A 15,351-nucleotide genomic window follows, 5' to 3' on the forward strand; every position below is an offset into this window, starting at 1 on the left:
CCGTGGGGGACCCACACTGGAGCAGTGTACTCCTGAAGGACTGCACACCGTGGAAAGGACCCATGCTGGAGCAGTTTGTGAAGAACTGCAGCCCGTGGGAATGACCCACATTGGAGAAGTTCGTGGAGGACTGTCTCCCGTGGGAGGGACCCTGCGCTGGAGCAGTGGAAGAGTGATGAGTCCTGCCCCTGAGGAGGATGAAGCAGCAGAAAATAACGTGTGATGAACTGACCGTAAACCCCATTCCCCATCCCCCTGCGCTGCTGGGGGGGGTTGGTGGAGAATCCGGGAGTGAAGTTGTGCCCAGGAAGAAGGGAGGGGTGGAGGGAAGGTGTTCTGAGCTTTGGTTTTATTTCTCATTACCCTACTCTGGTTGATTTGTAATAAATTGAGTTAATTTTCCTCAAGCTGAGTCTGTTTTGCCCATGACGGTAATTGGTGAGTGATCTCTCCTGTCCTTATCTCAACCAACAAGCTCTTTGTTATATTTTCTCTCCCCTGTCCAGCTGAGGAGGGGGAGTGATAGAACGGCTTTGGTGGGTACCTGGCGTCCAGCCAGGGTCAACCCTCCACAATAACATACTTAAGTTCACTAAACTTACTCCTTCTAACAAGTGCTCTTTTAGTTAGAATTCCTTGGTAAATGATTTCCAATAGTTGGTGCCACTGACCATGCTGTTAAAACAAGTCTATATCTAGGATGTCACAATTGAAATGGAAATCTCCCTGTGTTGATTTTAGACATGTAATGCTTCCTTGTTTCTTGAAAATGAAAAAAACCAATTTTTTTGTCATGTGAATTCCCAGGCCTTTGCTTGGGAATTCCAGATTGAAATCAGTTGTAATGGTGTGTGTAGATCGAAAACAAACTTTCTATTCTAGGCCTTCTATACCGGTTTTGTTCCATTTTTCAGGAAAATACTTGCTCTGTTTTTCCCTGCACCTTATTTGGGCAGACATTGCCTTAATTTTTTCCTTTTTTAAATGCAACTTCTTACTGGTGTAAAAAACTGTCTCTAAAATATTCAGATTGAATATTTGAAATAGCTTCCATTGCTCAAGTTTGATAGTAGATTGCCAACACTCATTTCTGTCTTCTGCTGTGATCTGCTCTGTAATGTAGGTAAAATCCTATCAGCTATGGTTAGTGGCCACGCATATAATGTGATGAAAGGCTGATCATATAGCACCATAGCTTTACTATAATGTTCACCGTTTCGTCATTTTTCTCTTTTTAGCAGAAGCAGTCCTGCGCCAGCTGTAACAGCAGCATCTGTGACCAACATACAGGCTTCTGAAGTCACTGTGCCACAAATAAATTCCAGTGAAAGCTCAGGGGGTAAGGAAAATGACATAGTATATTGCTTCTATTGATTCTTTTGTAACTTTTATAAAACAGTTTTTCTTCCAGTTTGAGGTCTTTACTTAACACATGCTGTAACCTGTTCTCCTTGATACACATATTTAACTAATTTCTTCAGGACTTGGGAAATCATAGTGGAATATTTTGTGGTGCGATATTTATTTATTCTTTTATTCCTGGGGATTTGTATTTGCCATTCACAATAGCAATAGTTTTCCAATGACCTGACGCAGGTCTGTAGTTCAGTCGGTCAAGTGAGGAAAATCTAACTAAAGCTGGAAGAGCAATTTTTGTATTTATTTTTAATCCATTTCTGGTTAAAACCAAAAGGTGATTCTGTACTGTCTGTAAGCTGTGCTCCCATGTTCCTGCTCCTTGTGCTTCATGAAATTGATTCTAGGAGTGAAAAATACTCAGATGTCAGCAGAACATATGCTCCTTACTGACATCACTTCAAGTATGTCCCACTGTGTATGTTGACTTTATCCTCCATGTTTTCTACAAGAAAAAGTACACTTCACTTAATACTTAAAAAAAAACAAACCCAAAATTAAAAAAAATTGACTTTTTAGTGAAAGACCAAAGGCATCTGGTGAAAATGTTCACTTAGCAGAGTCGGCTACTCCTCTTTTTTGATGGAACTTTAGCTGAATACAAGGAGCAAGTCAGAAATAGATGGAAGAGGGGACCAACTGGTTAGCCTTGCTTTGCTCTGACGTGGGACAGTGGAGTCTTAGTGTTCTCTGATTTTTTTATCATGTCACAGGCGCATCAACGAGAGTAAGCTTGTTGATGAGTGCTAAGTGGACCTTAAATGGCATGACTTTTTTCGATTTGGAAGCATATCAGAAGTTGTTCCTTCTTGTATTTTGGTTAATCAAAAGCAGTCACCTGATAGTTACTAATGGAAAATTTCTGCAGTGTCATTTTTCTCATCCTGGAGCATCTCCCTGTATGTGCTTACTGGTTTGAGGTAGGCGATTGATGAGGTAGAGCTTTGTCATACAGAGCATTTTTCAAAAGGATCTATGCAATGTCAGATTTTTATCTGATGCTCTGTGATGACTTCATATCTGTCATTGCGTACTCTGAGCCTGAGAAATTATAAACTTCATGTTTGAGTGAGTAAAGGGAGTATGAGATTGCTCTTGGTTTTGATTTAAGGCAGTCTTTGGCAGTGCATGTATATGGCTGAGTATAGAAACAGTAAAACTTCTTTAGGTACCAAGAATAATATAGCTATATTAGTACAGAGCTCTGTCTGGGCTAGGATATCCTGCTGTTAAGCAGGGTTAATTAGACCAAGCAGAGTGTCTCTGACACGGCTACCCTGTATCTGGTACAGGAATTTGGCCTCAGAACAAGCTTGAAACTAAACTGTGCTGTGTATGCACACCTGCTGTTCCAAATGTGATGCTCATACCACTAACTGTGCCACTTCATTGATGCCTACTTGATAGCAATAGTTTTAACTACAGACCAAAAATACCAGTGATTGAACTGAAGTGGTTGTGTCAGCTCTTCTTGTTGAAGCTTTTTACATTATTTATCCATAGGTACTTCAAATGAAAGCATTCCTCAAACTGCCACACAACCAGCCATTTCTCCACCACCAAAGCCTACCATCTCTAGAATCGTTTCCTCAGCGTATCTATTAAATCCATCACCAAGAACTTCAGGAAATGTTGCAACAAAAATGCCTAGCCCTGTCACAGCAGTGAAAAGGACATCTTCTCCCCATAAAGAAGAGTCTCCCAAGAAAATGAAAATTGAAGAGGTATTTGAGATTTCGAGATCATACTATAGCAATGTTCAAAACTTCGAATATTCATTTCAGCTGCAAAGTGCTGATTCTCATATTCCAGGTTTCAAATATTTTGTTAAATGGGGTGTATATTTCCTACTCTGACTGCATTGCTGCTTTATGGATTCAGCTTGCTTAGGTGTTAGTGTTTTTTTTATTATGCTGATATTCATCATGTGACATATGTACTGCATTAGCACAAATGCTTAGATTCTAAATTCTTAAAAGCAGTTTTTTTGTTGGAGTATAACACGTGAAGTCTTACAACTAATTGTCTTCAAAAACATTGTACAACCTTACTTTCTTGTTGTTTTTTTTTTAAATGTTTTTATGATTTTTAATAGTTTCTGGGTTTGTTTGCATTTCAGCAGGATGAAATAAGTGAAGATACTAGCTGTATAGATTTGAATGAGCATGAAAAAATGGAAACTAAGGTATCTATGCCTAGACCATGCAATTTTGTGTTTATTAATCGGGATCTTTCTTGTGAAAATTACTGTGTTTCCCTCTAGGAATGACTAAGAGTCTTTGTAGATATAGTATAGACTCTCCAGGAAAGGTATCAAAATGATACATTATTTTTTTTCAATGTATATGTCAATATTAATGAATTTCAGTACATTACCTGCTGCCAGGCTAAGCTGAGCCTGAGTCCATGGTCACATAGGACAGTGATTTCTTTGCTGGTCATTCACACAGTATTATGCATGGTGAAAAAATTAATGATGATATTTAAATTTGTTAGATTGGGGATGTGTCTATATGCCTTGCTTTGCTTGCATCCCAAACTCGATGTATGTTACTTAGTTAAAGAACAGTTGTCCTATGTATTCCATTGGGATTTTTGCATGTTGGGTTGAGAATCCCGAAGCCAGGTGCTACCTTGTTCACTTTTTAGATAAAAAAAATTTCAAATGATTGCAAATAAATTTTTTCTGGTAGTGAAATTATTGTATGAAGTTAGAGCTTACCTTTTGGGGACTTCTAGAGATTCAAGCATGCCCCTCTACTATCTTGTAATTTAGCAGACAATTTTTCTGCTTATTGGTGAACAGAAAGGCTAACAGTCTGTCTTTAGCCTTACGATAGCTGCTTTCCACTTGGGTGTATACTGTTTTTATAGGGTATGTTCTGTTGTCCTTAGAATACTCTGGAAAATATGCCAGGAAATTAAAATATCTATTAAAATCTTTAAGTGCTTTGGCTTATAGTTTCCACACCCTTAAGTGAGGAATTGTATCTTGTTATGTAGTCACCTTGAAATCTCTTTGAACTCAAGACAGGTGAAAGCAGAAGTGCATTTAAAAAAAGCATTTAATCCTAACATTGAAAATAGGTCCTTTGGATACATATCATTACAAAAAACACGTAGGTAATCCTGTTAGCTTTTATTGTCAGTCTCCTCTAACTCTTACATCCTTAATATGCATGGAAGGAAATGGAGGAATAAACTTCTTTAACATAAACATAGGTTTTTCTCTATTGAAATGCATGCCTTTTTGTTTACTACATGGTACAATTTTAACTAACAGGCTGTTTTCATTAAAATGAGAACATGCCACTGTCCTGCTTTAGCCGTGCAGTCCCATTGTTTTACCTGAAAAACTGGCTCTCACATTCACCTGTTCATCCAGAAAGCTGATTCAACCCTTTAAAGTAGCAGGAAAACTTTTCTGGCAGAATGACAAAAAGAGTGGAAAAGCAGTTGAATTTGCAACAAATTCAGTAGCTTTTCACGTGGTCTTCCTTGATACTATGCTTTTTGTATTTAATGAGTTAAATGACATGTAGTGTTTTCCTATAGGATTCTGTATAAAAGATGTTAAGTGCTTAAACAAGGCCAACTGAGAAATGATGTAGCTTGTCAAATTCCTAATCAGCAAAACATTCTCTAGTGTGGTGATTTCTGTATTATAAAAGGATGGGTATAGGTACAGCAAGTACCTATACTTGCCTTTTTTCTTTTGCTGTATATGAACAACTTAAAGGCATTCCGGTTAATGGAGTTCTGTATAAATAGCTTTTATAATTGGAAGAGGTGTAACTGCCTTTGTGTTTTTAGGAGCAACTTGAGACAGAAGTGAATGTTAATTCTCAAACAGAAACTCTTCAGACAACTTCTCTGCAAGCTCCTCAGGTACTGTTTTTAAAAACAACACTTCTCTGTGTGCGCTAATCTGCGGTGAAAACATTGAAATTAAAATGAGTCCAGATGTTAAAAATAACTGTATAATTTTTAATATGAATCCATTGTATGGAAAGCTGCTTGTTGTTACTGTCACAATTTTTGTGTTTTAGATGGTCATTGATCTTATTGAATGTGCATTGTAGCTAAACATGTATGGCTTGCCATACAAACTGACCGAAGCTGGATTCGCTCTTCTGAATTGTGCCTTCAAAGTAAGGGGCTTGGTTTATTCCTTTGTGCTTTGCACATCACAGAATAATCCTTTCTAACAAGGAAACAAATGCTTTAAATAGCTGCTGTTCAAAAATATCCTGGTAGAGGTTGAGAATGTCTGAAATGTAACTTCAAATTCTGATATTTGGTATAAGAGAGAACTTGTAATGTTATAATTCATTAGCCAGCTGTGTTGCTTCACTGCAGGTATTGTAAGTGTAAGGAGGATTGGAAAAATAGACATTAAGAATTCTGTGGCATTCACTTAAATTTTTGTTCCTAATATTGTAACAACTTTTAGAGAACGCATCTTTGTCTTTGCTAGCATTTTTAAGCTTCTCTTAGTGCACTACTGATTAAAGTTTCACTATCCCAAAGCATTTTATGCACACTTTACTCATTAAATGATGTGTAGTCAATGTATTGATTGAAAAAGGATATATATTGCAATAGTATTAAAGGTATTTGTTATCAGACTTTTTAAACTATATGAGCAGTACTGAATAAAGGTACCAAAATTGTTTGGCAAAAACTTTAGTTGTTACATGGGCACTCTAAACTGCCTCAGGGAAATTTTTTAGGTCACTTATTACACCAAGTGTATTTCGCCTGTTGTTGAGGAATGATAAAGCTTTGTAGCTTTTACAAATTGTGTAGTTGTTATTTTACCAACAGTAGTCTGGAAACTGCAAAAGAATGGTGGGCCTCTTCTGTCATTTTTCAGTATTCTTGTTGGCTGTGTTTAAAACACTGCTCATGTTGCAGAAAATGGAAACGTGTTAAACTGCAGGTCAGCACCAAACAGAGTGGTCTACTGGGGGTAGGGGGGAGGCGGGAAGTCAAAGCTGTTTTGCCCTGAGTCCTTGTTGCAATGTGCTTTGGTACCATATCAGTCAGTGTTAACTCGATTGATTTCTTTTTAATAAAACAACAATTAAGAGCAGTCATTTTTGTGCAGTCTTTCCCATGTATCAAATGTACCTTATATTAATTTTGAACATTTATAGCATAAGAAAGCATTTTATGATAAATCATCAGAAGTAATGCATAATAGCTGGGTTATTGGGATGGCAAATAATCTGCTGCAGTGGAAGAGAAATACTTAAAAAAAACCAACCCCAAAATACCAAACAAAACCAAACCAACAATAGAAGCTTGTTAAGCATGTGAGAAATGAATGAATCACACTGAATCTTGAGAGTGTTCCTTTTCTGTGTTTTCCTTTATTTGGCTTTAGATATAATTTTGCTGAATGGGGTTTAAGTCTTTTTAAGTGAGAAAAAAGTGTTCAGATTATTTTCAGGATGAAATTCTTAACCCAGTCATATAGCACTGTTTTAGAGTTCATCATACCTTTTCCATGTATATCTAAACCAATATGAAAAGTTGGTAACTTTGCTGTAAAGAGCTTTTAAACTGTCTGAAGTGTGAATGTATGAAGACACATACTTTGCATTGGGGACAGGTTTTCATCATTCATCTGTAAGGGGCTAAGGCTTAACACTGAATTGTTCAAAGGAATTTTTAAATACTAAACATGTAGATCCGATAGTAGATGTCACTGATCAAGCACCTGTATTATGTGGATATTATGTTGTATTATAATACAGGTTATTAGTAGGCTCAGCTTTATCTGCAGCACTTCCTAATGTCTTGCAGTTGTCAAAAAGGGAAATGCACACTATGAAATACTCTTGCACAAATTTTCCTTAATAATGACTGTGTAGGCAAAGAAAAATCTGCTCCTATATTTATAATTTGTAATTATCCTTATCTTGGTATATTCCTAAAAACTTTTCTAAAGATCTTGGTTGTGAAAATTAGTGTCAATTACTACAGAATTTTTCTTTTGATATTTACAAAGTTAAAATACAATAACGCTTTTTCTTTTCTTTTCAGAAAACACCCAGTACAGACCTTTCAGATATCCCTGCTCTCCCTGCAAATCCTATTCCTGTTATCAAGAATTCAATAAAATTGAGATTGAACCGGTAAAAACAACCTCAGGGGTCCATAAACAGTATCTGCCAACTCAACCTGTTGTCTTCTAATGCTAGAAAAAAAGGAGAACGGAGGGTGCAAGACTAGAACATAATTGCAAATGGATTTAGGTATATTTTGTGCACTTCCCTTTCTGGGCTAAAATCACCATTTGATTGGAAGTCCAGGTTAGTATGTGAAGCCAGGAGTACAATTAATGTGTTAGCAACAGTTGCATTAAATATTTCGAAGGATTACTGCCTTTAAAAACATAAACACTATTTGTAGCCATATTTGACATTCTGATTGAATTTGTTTGATGCATTGTTTCAAAATTGAGATAAAACTGGCATAAGAATCCCTTAAATGCACTTTTATGTACTTTTTTTTTATTGGAGTATGACTAATTTTAGATCTTCAGCTGATACACTTTTGTTTTATTGAAGAACCTCTTCAATAGTAGTAATCTGCAAATTGGATGACGTTCTATGATATACTATACATTGAAAACAAAGTGTATAGTACATCTAGTTCAACTGCCATCAAGCAGCAGTAAGCCTGTAAAATGAAATGTCAAATCTTGAGGTTATAAGACATAAGTTGAGGAAGTAATTGGGAAGTTTTGGTATTGGTGGGACATGTTTAAGACGTGGTCTACTTTTATTTATAGGATTGTTTTAAGGTGCATACAGATCAGCAATCAAACAGCAAATAAACTTTCCTTTGAGCTAATCAAACCCCTTATTCCCTTTTTGATCCCTTTATTTCATGGGAAAAGCTTTTGCATTTAACGTTGGGGTTTTGGTGGGGGTTTTTGTGGTTGGTTGTTTTTTTTTTTTTCCAGCTTGTATGCACCATATAGGACAATAGTTATTTATACAAAATAAAAACAAGCCATGTACTCATTTGGCGCCCCCCCCCAACCCTTACCTAATCATAATACCTTGTGGCCTATAGGCACAAATTAAAAATTTTGTCCCATGACTAAAGTGTTTAAGTAAATATTGCGTGCCTGTGAAATATAACACCTGTCTTGATGGCCTTTGAATCACTAAATATAAGATGATTTTTGTACACTCCGTAAAAGTCCTGTATGCGTTAAAAAGCTTCAAATTTTAAATAAAGGCAAAAAGATTTTTCCCTAAGAATTTTAACCTTTTTATTTTTAGATGGCTCATCAGAAATAGTTTTACATACTGAACAACACCGAATTTTTAAAAATCACATTTCTAGTAAGCACTTGACATCTAGTAAGCTCTCTTACTCCTATTTTTTTGTTCTTGTAGTCCTATCAGAAAAGTTACAACTTTTTCTTTTTAAATAACTGAATCTCTCATGGCAAAGAACAGCAGTATTTGAGGAACATGAGGGTTACCAACAGTAGTACCAGATGTAGATAACAAACTTCATGTTACTATTACTTAAGTCTGAAATATGTGGGATGTCAAATCATACTTCCCATACTTTGATTAGCATGTTTTATGAACTCCCTTCTCCCATTGTGCTCCATCCTATTACATGTGCATCTTTCATGTTAAAATTAAATTACTTACACTCTTCCCCTTATCCTTCTAAATTAATTCTCCGAAGTCAGAGTGTAGCTTATCTTTTACTTAGGCTGTGCAGTAACTGAAGGGTTTTTTTGCCATTTGTCTAAGATGTCTAGTATACAATATTTCTCTTTTCCTTGCCCTGTGCAGCCTGCTGTCATCCACCCCCCAAAGAAGGTTATATTAACAGTTGAAGTGTACAAGGTGTCTGTGTATTTTGTGTAGCTATGGAGTTTAGATCGAAATTGCCAGGCACAAATTTAGTCTTGTCATTTTGTTTACACATCGGAAAATTTTTTTCATTTTATTAAACGTTTCATGTAACTGCACCCAAGTTTTGCCAAGCTGGGAACTTGGAACCTTTCTGTATAGTGACTTTTTAATTCTAGTTTTCATAACCTGGAGATCAGACTGTTGCTTTCGCATGATGTACGTAGTGTCTCATGACTGGAGTTTGCTTTGTTTTATAGTATCTGTACTCCTTGTATTTTTCAAGAGCTATTTTGTAAACAGATGATGTATTTCTCCATTGAAAACACAATAAAAAACAGCACAATCCCATAGTTGTCTGATTTTTCTGAATGTACAAAGTTGATTTTACTCTCTTAATTCATACTTAGCTCTTAGATTTTCTGCTAAGACAAAATATGGTGTGGCCTAGAAGAAATAGTACATAAATGAATGTTCTCCAAATAAGCATGATGTTAGATATAGGAAGTGGAATTAACTCTCAGCAGGATGTTGAGTTCCAGTCTGTTAAAGGCAAAGGTTGTGGGTTGTGCAGTGGCTTGGTGGGGGCAGCGGTTTTTTTCCTCCCCCCCCCCCCCCCCCCCCCCCACAAAAACAAAACACCCAAACATTTTATGAGCATCCATTCCTTGTCTCCTGATTAGGAGTCCATCTCAAAATCTTAAATTCTTAAAAGCTGACAAAAATAGAAGAATTATGTGCATAAACAATTTGGGGCTGTACTATTTTCTTTAGAAGTTTGAACTCCATTTTTAAAAAATATTAGCTGTAACAGTTTTGGCATCTTATGCTTGCTTTTCTTGTGCGTGACTATTTCTTATGTCAGCAGATGGCACTGTTTCTCTTCTTGTCAAATACTTTAAGCTTGCCCTGAAATAAAAGTAAAAATTACAAGTAGCTGTGCATCACTTGATTGATCTTTGTATCAGCATGAGCCCAATCCTCCAAATGCTTGATGTGAGTAACTTTAATAAGTAGCCTCCTTTTGACTAAAATTTCTCTAACTGCTAAAACCACTGATGATTATGGTCTTCATATTATAATTACCCTGCCTAAAACAATAAACCTTTGTGTTGTATGTATTTTTCACAGCATGCAGTTGCTTGTCTTGTTTAGAACAGATTCATCTTCTTTATATCTTGCCCACCCCATCTCCCTTTCATCACAGCTGATGTTATTTATGGCTTTAGTTCCTCTTATTTTTCTCCAACCAATAAAAATCTGCTAGTAGATATACAAATTTCTGTTCAGTGTTTCTCAATCTACTGGCAATAGGCTTCAATAGGCTTGTTTTTCCTGAATTACCCATCATGAACCTCCAGAAGTAAGTTCACGGACTCATAAGGATCTGCAAACAAGAAGCTGAAAATTACTGTTGTAGCCAAAATAATTAACATTAATAAGCCATGGCTCTAACAGATGGCTTTAGACATACTGATTTGAATCAGACATTTGAGTTGAGTTCTAGCTAAAGTTGTGGTTCCTTGCTGTAGGTGGTATGTGTGCATGCCATTTCTTAGCGCATTTCTTTTTTTTCTTTTTTTAACTGCAAAATCTTTAAACTTGTAGCTACAAGTATATAGTAACTGAGTAGTAATGAATATCCATTGATAGTAAATGTACCTTAATGAGAGAACCAATTTTAGTCAACAATAACAGTTAAAACCGAGTTCTTCACCTTCTAGAAGAACCAAAAATAATTCAGTATAGGAAGAACACACTAGATACTACTGAGCCAGAATCTATACTTAAATGCAAGAAAAACTACTGTGGAGGTTGCTGAGGAAGCAGAGTATGTTTGTTTTCTCATAATACTTTTTTTTTCTGAGGTTGTGTGCATTTCTACAAAAGTCATTTCATATGTTGAAGTGATCCTGGCGTCATTTATGTAACTTCATAAACATACTAATTGAGTAGCTTTGCTATGCTTGATCTCTCTTTGGCATCTTTGTGGCTGAACAATACTTACCAAAAATTTTGTCACTTAAAAATTTGCAGGTCTTGATCATACAGTCATGAATGTCTGTATACACATATATTAGCTGAGTACTAGGTAGGTTCACTTTTTTAAAGATCCAATGTTTCTAGTGGAAAAATGTCAGTAATAAATAATTTTTAGTTTACTTTAATAATCTTAGTAGAATTAAGGATCTGTTCAATAGAAACAAACCATCTTGGATTTGTTGATAGAGGCAGATGCAGTTTGATACGTCTACAAAGTTCAAACTAATAAGTTGAAATATCTACAAACATCAAACATCTGCTGCTATCTTCACCAACCAAATGCAAACTTTGATATCAAACTTCAGAGGGCATGTTTTATTATGAAAAAGCTAATACAATGAACCACTGCTGGATATCCCATCTGCTTTTTGGTTTTTTAAACTCCAGTGTTTTTTTAATAAAGTTTAGGCATATTTGTGGAGTTCTGACTAAATTCTGAAATGCTATCTTTCTGTCTTTAGGTAACTTCATTTTTTTTTTCTTCCTCCCACACTTAACAAATTAACCAGATCACTGCTCCTATTCAGCATGTCTGGTTTTTTTTAATGACCTCAGTATTTTTATGACCTCTGTATTCTAGTGGAGTGCTTAAAATAAGCTAAGAATGACAATGTCCTACACACTTTATTAAATTTTTATCTCATAAACTCTAAAGATAATGAATTTAGAAAACGTCAAATTTAACAGCATACTAATGGTTAGAAAAAAAACTGTTTAATGGTATATGCAGATATTATCAAGCTTGGGTTTTGCAGTAAATTACTGTCTTTAAATAAGAGCCAGAATCCAGGCAAGTAATGGGAAAGGATAAAGAGGAAGATTACTATTGATGTAAGGTGATAAAACCCCAACTTGTTGAGTAGGGAAAGCTGCATTTATTTATTTAAACTAAGGAAATGGCCAATGCATTTAAACTGCCCCATAATAACTGGCCCACACAGATTACAAGACAGCTTACAAGTGCAAATGTCTTTTTGTCTGTCTTATTTGCGAGCTAGCCCATCTACTTTATGAATGTTTTATGTTTGTATTTTTAAAAGTAAATTTCCTCAATAAGTCTACTTAAGTAAATGTTTTGCATGCTTAAAATCTACACATCAATTCAAACTTTTCAGTTTATCTGAGATTATTTCTGTGATGTTTACTTCTGTTAGGGTAATATGCTAACCTAAAGCAGATAAAATTATTGAAGTTGAATGTTAGGTCACATACCCTTCATTGATCAGGCATTTCAAATGGTGTTAAAGCTGGACGCGAGGGGGGATCCTTGACATTTGAGGAATAATTTCCCCCCACACCCCCCTCTCTTTGCCTCTCCCCAGTTAGAAGTTGGATTCTACATAAACACGGGAAACACGATATTTCTTACAATGGCACATAAGAGTTTTGCGCTACAGCTTCTGCTTCAGCTTTCCTGAAACCTTGCCCTGTATGGTGTCTGATGCTGTGTGCCTTCCAGAAATCTGGCATGCGCACTGTCCTTGTTTGCGTTCTCAGTCTGCAGTGGAGCTGTTAATAAAGAGATTGATGATAAAGTTGTCGAAAAGAGACAGTTGGACAGGACTGCTCGCCATGAGTGACAGAGGGCATGCTCTGCCTTCACAGCCAAGAACGTTGCCCCCAGCAGAGAGCTGGCCATGCCTGGACGCTGTGCCAAGCCTGCTCAGTGCGTGAGGAGAGGAGTCTGCAGCTTATACAGAGGATTTCTATTAGATTTTTAGCTTGTCTTCTTAAAGTGAGATTTCCTTTATTTAGGATCGCCACACAATTCTTTAAAAACTTTATGGCCTCCTGAGAACAAATGCAGTTTCAGTGGTGATAGGAAAGCTAGTGTAGGCAAGTTCTGAAATTTTTTGTGAATGATCGGCTAGGAGTTTTAAAATATTTCATTGTGGTCTGGTTCAATGAAGTGAAATAGAGATCACTTGTTCTTAAAATTAACATTTTTTGCTTTTATGGGGAATAAATGCATTATTCATGTACTCAGTCTAGATACTAGCTTCTGTAGGAATCTCCCTGCCAAGATGTCATAAACTTGATTCAACTCAGTCACATGGTTGGAATAAGAGAAGCCCAGAATGATCGATGGAAGCATTCATTGTCTCCGCCACAGTTTATCATGTATAATTTTTATCCGTTGCCATGTAAAAAACAGTAAGACTGATAAAACATTTGATAGTTTAGGCCATCTGCTCACATAGTATATTAGGATTATTAGTGATTATTCATACTGTTTCTTATCTTCATCCACAACAGTGTGTAGATTTTCTATACACTAATGATCTCTCTGACCACTAAATGTAGTATCTCATCTAGGAGTACTTTTTTTTTTTTCTTGCAGCATCTAGTACTTGTAGGTAGTGAGAGAAAGACCCTTGCAACCCTAATCAAAAACAATGACTTAAAAAGCAATTTCAATAGCCCGCACTTCAGTGTTTTGCTTTTGAATGTATTTACAGGAGGAAGATCAATCCTTTTGGTCTGATCCCATTTTAAGTGGTGGTGGATCATTTTCTGTGGACAAATGGTACAAATACTAGTATAGACTTTCCAGGGTTATTTCCCACAGGACATTGTTTCTTAATTTTTTTTAACTGGATTGAAATATGTAGTAGTTTACCAATGAATTAATAAATTCATCCTTTATATATGTATTCTTTCACATTCTTAAAAAAAACAACAACAAAACAGTAAGAAAAGGGCTTCTGTTCTATGAGCCTTTGACCTAGATAGGGATGAAATCTTGTTTTGTAGTAGTGTCTGTGAATAAAAAAAAATGTTGTATTGATGTAGTAACATTTTTCCAGCAGTTCATATAAGCACAAGGAATTTCTTCTCAATTTTTAAATTTTGCATCTTGACTGAGGCTACTTAAAAAAAAAATTGAATTCAAGGTTTGTTTTATGAAAATGTAGGTTTAATTCTGGAGGCTTTCAAGTTTGTCGTTAACTGACTGCAGTTATAGTAACCTAAGATGATTTTTTTTTTAAGCTAACTTTTTTTTTTTTATAAGCTAACTCACTCATGCATTTGTTTGTTTTGAAGGTGTAGGGATTGGTTCATAGTCTCGGTAGCATTGCTCTGAATAGGACCTGTCTAGCCAGAAGCACACCAGATGTTCTGTCTTTGCAGATAAAGTCAAAACGGCCAGTTTGATCTAGTACCATTAGGACTTTTTTTTTTTTTTTTTTTTTAGTTTCAAAAATACTTTTGCGTTTGATTTACTATAGGCTATATTTTAAAAAATGCATGGAAGTCACACTTTGAGTTGTTGCAATCACCGCAGTGTGTTGATTTTTCCTTTCTGGCCCATTAGTTTTTCATGGATAATCTAAGAATTCATTATGGAAGTAGGCTTCTAGTTTTGTTTAAAATAGAGATATCTTTATCTTTTATTATTGTTTAATGTTCTAGTATGTTACATTTTTAGATTACCTCAAATTACTCATTTTTATTTTCAGCACCCACTGTTAAGTGTCAACTGAATGCAGCATGCCTTACCTGACAACAGGCAAAGATTTTCAAAGAATTGTCGGAATGAATTGTCCGTTCCTGTGCATTCCCCCAATGTTGCACATCATCAGTGCCTTCTTCAGCTATAACAGCTCATTTTGATGCTATAGGTTGTTTCCTGTTATAAAATACTTCTAGTGTTTTAGTTTCTTCAAAATGAAAGGGGTTATAGTCATGTTATTTTAGAGATGCTTTCGTGTGCCTGTATGAGGAGAAATAATATATATCATGTAAGCAAACAAACAAACCCCAACTATAACTCATCACTATGATATGAAGCAGTTTCTTAGAAAGACTGGCTCACAGCAAAGCCAAACCTGAATTCTAATCCTGACTTGTGTATACATGACCTTGACAGGGCTATTGACTCTCTGCTTCAACCTTCTTGTATATGAAATGAGAATAGTGATTATTAGACATTTCACAAATACTGGGTGTTAATGTTTGAGAATGTCTTGGAATTTTCATATAGAAGATACTTTAAAAT

The 15,351-nt window shown here is 35.8% G+C and overlaps 1 protein-coding gene across 4 annotated transcripts in view; it reads left to right on the top strand.

The window, feature by feature from the left end:
- Positions 1–8,382, top strand: part of PAPOLA (poly(A) polymerase alpha) — a 48,511-nt gene extending 40,129 nt beyond the window's left edge. For 2 of the 4 annotated variants that reach the window (XM_010583913.1, XM_010583912.1), the window contains exons 18-22: positions 1,239–1,339; positions 2,920–3,140; positions 3,536–3,601; positions 5,230–5,304; positions 7,468–8,382. In XM_010583913.1, the coding sequence (XP_010582215.1) occupies positions 1,239–1,339; positions 2,920–3,140; positions 3,536–3,601; positions 5,230–5,304; positions 7,468–7,563 (559 nt within the window). In that variant the 3' untranslated portion in view covers positions 7,564–8,382. Of the gene's footprint in view, positions 1–1,238; positions 1,340–2,919; positions 3,141–3,535; positions 3,602–5,229; positions 5,305–5,465; positions 5,945–7,467 lie in introns of those variants that run through there. The other 2 variants (XM_010583914.1, XM_010583915.1) reach the window with 2 other exon arrangements.
- The last annotated feature ends 6,969 nt before the right edge of the window (positions 8,383–15,351 follow it).

Source organism: Haliaeetus leucocephalus, unplaced genomic scaffold, assembly GCF_000737465.1.
Source record: "Haliaeetus leucocephalus isolate CR32 unplaced genomic scaffold, Haliaeetus_leucocephalus-4.0 Scaffold932, whole genome shotgun sequence".
Taxonomy (NCBI): Eukaryota; Metazoa; Chordata; class Aves; order Accipitriformes; family Accipitridae; genus Haliaeetus; species Haliaeetus leucocephalus.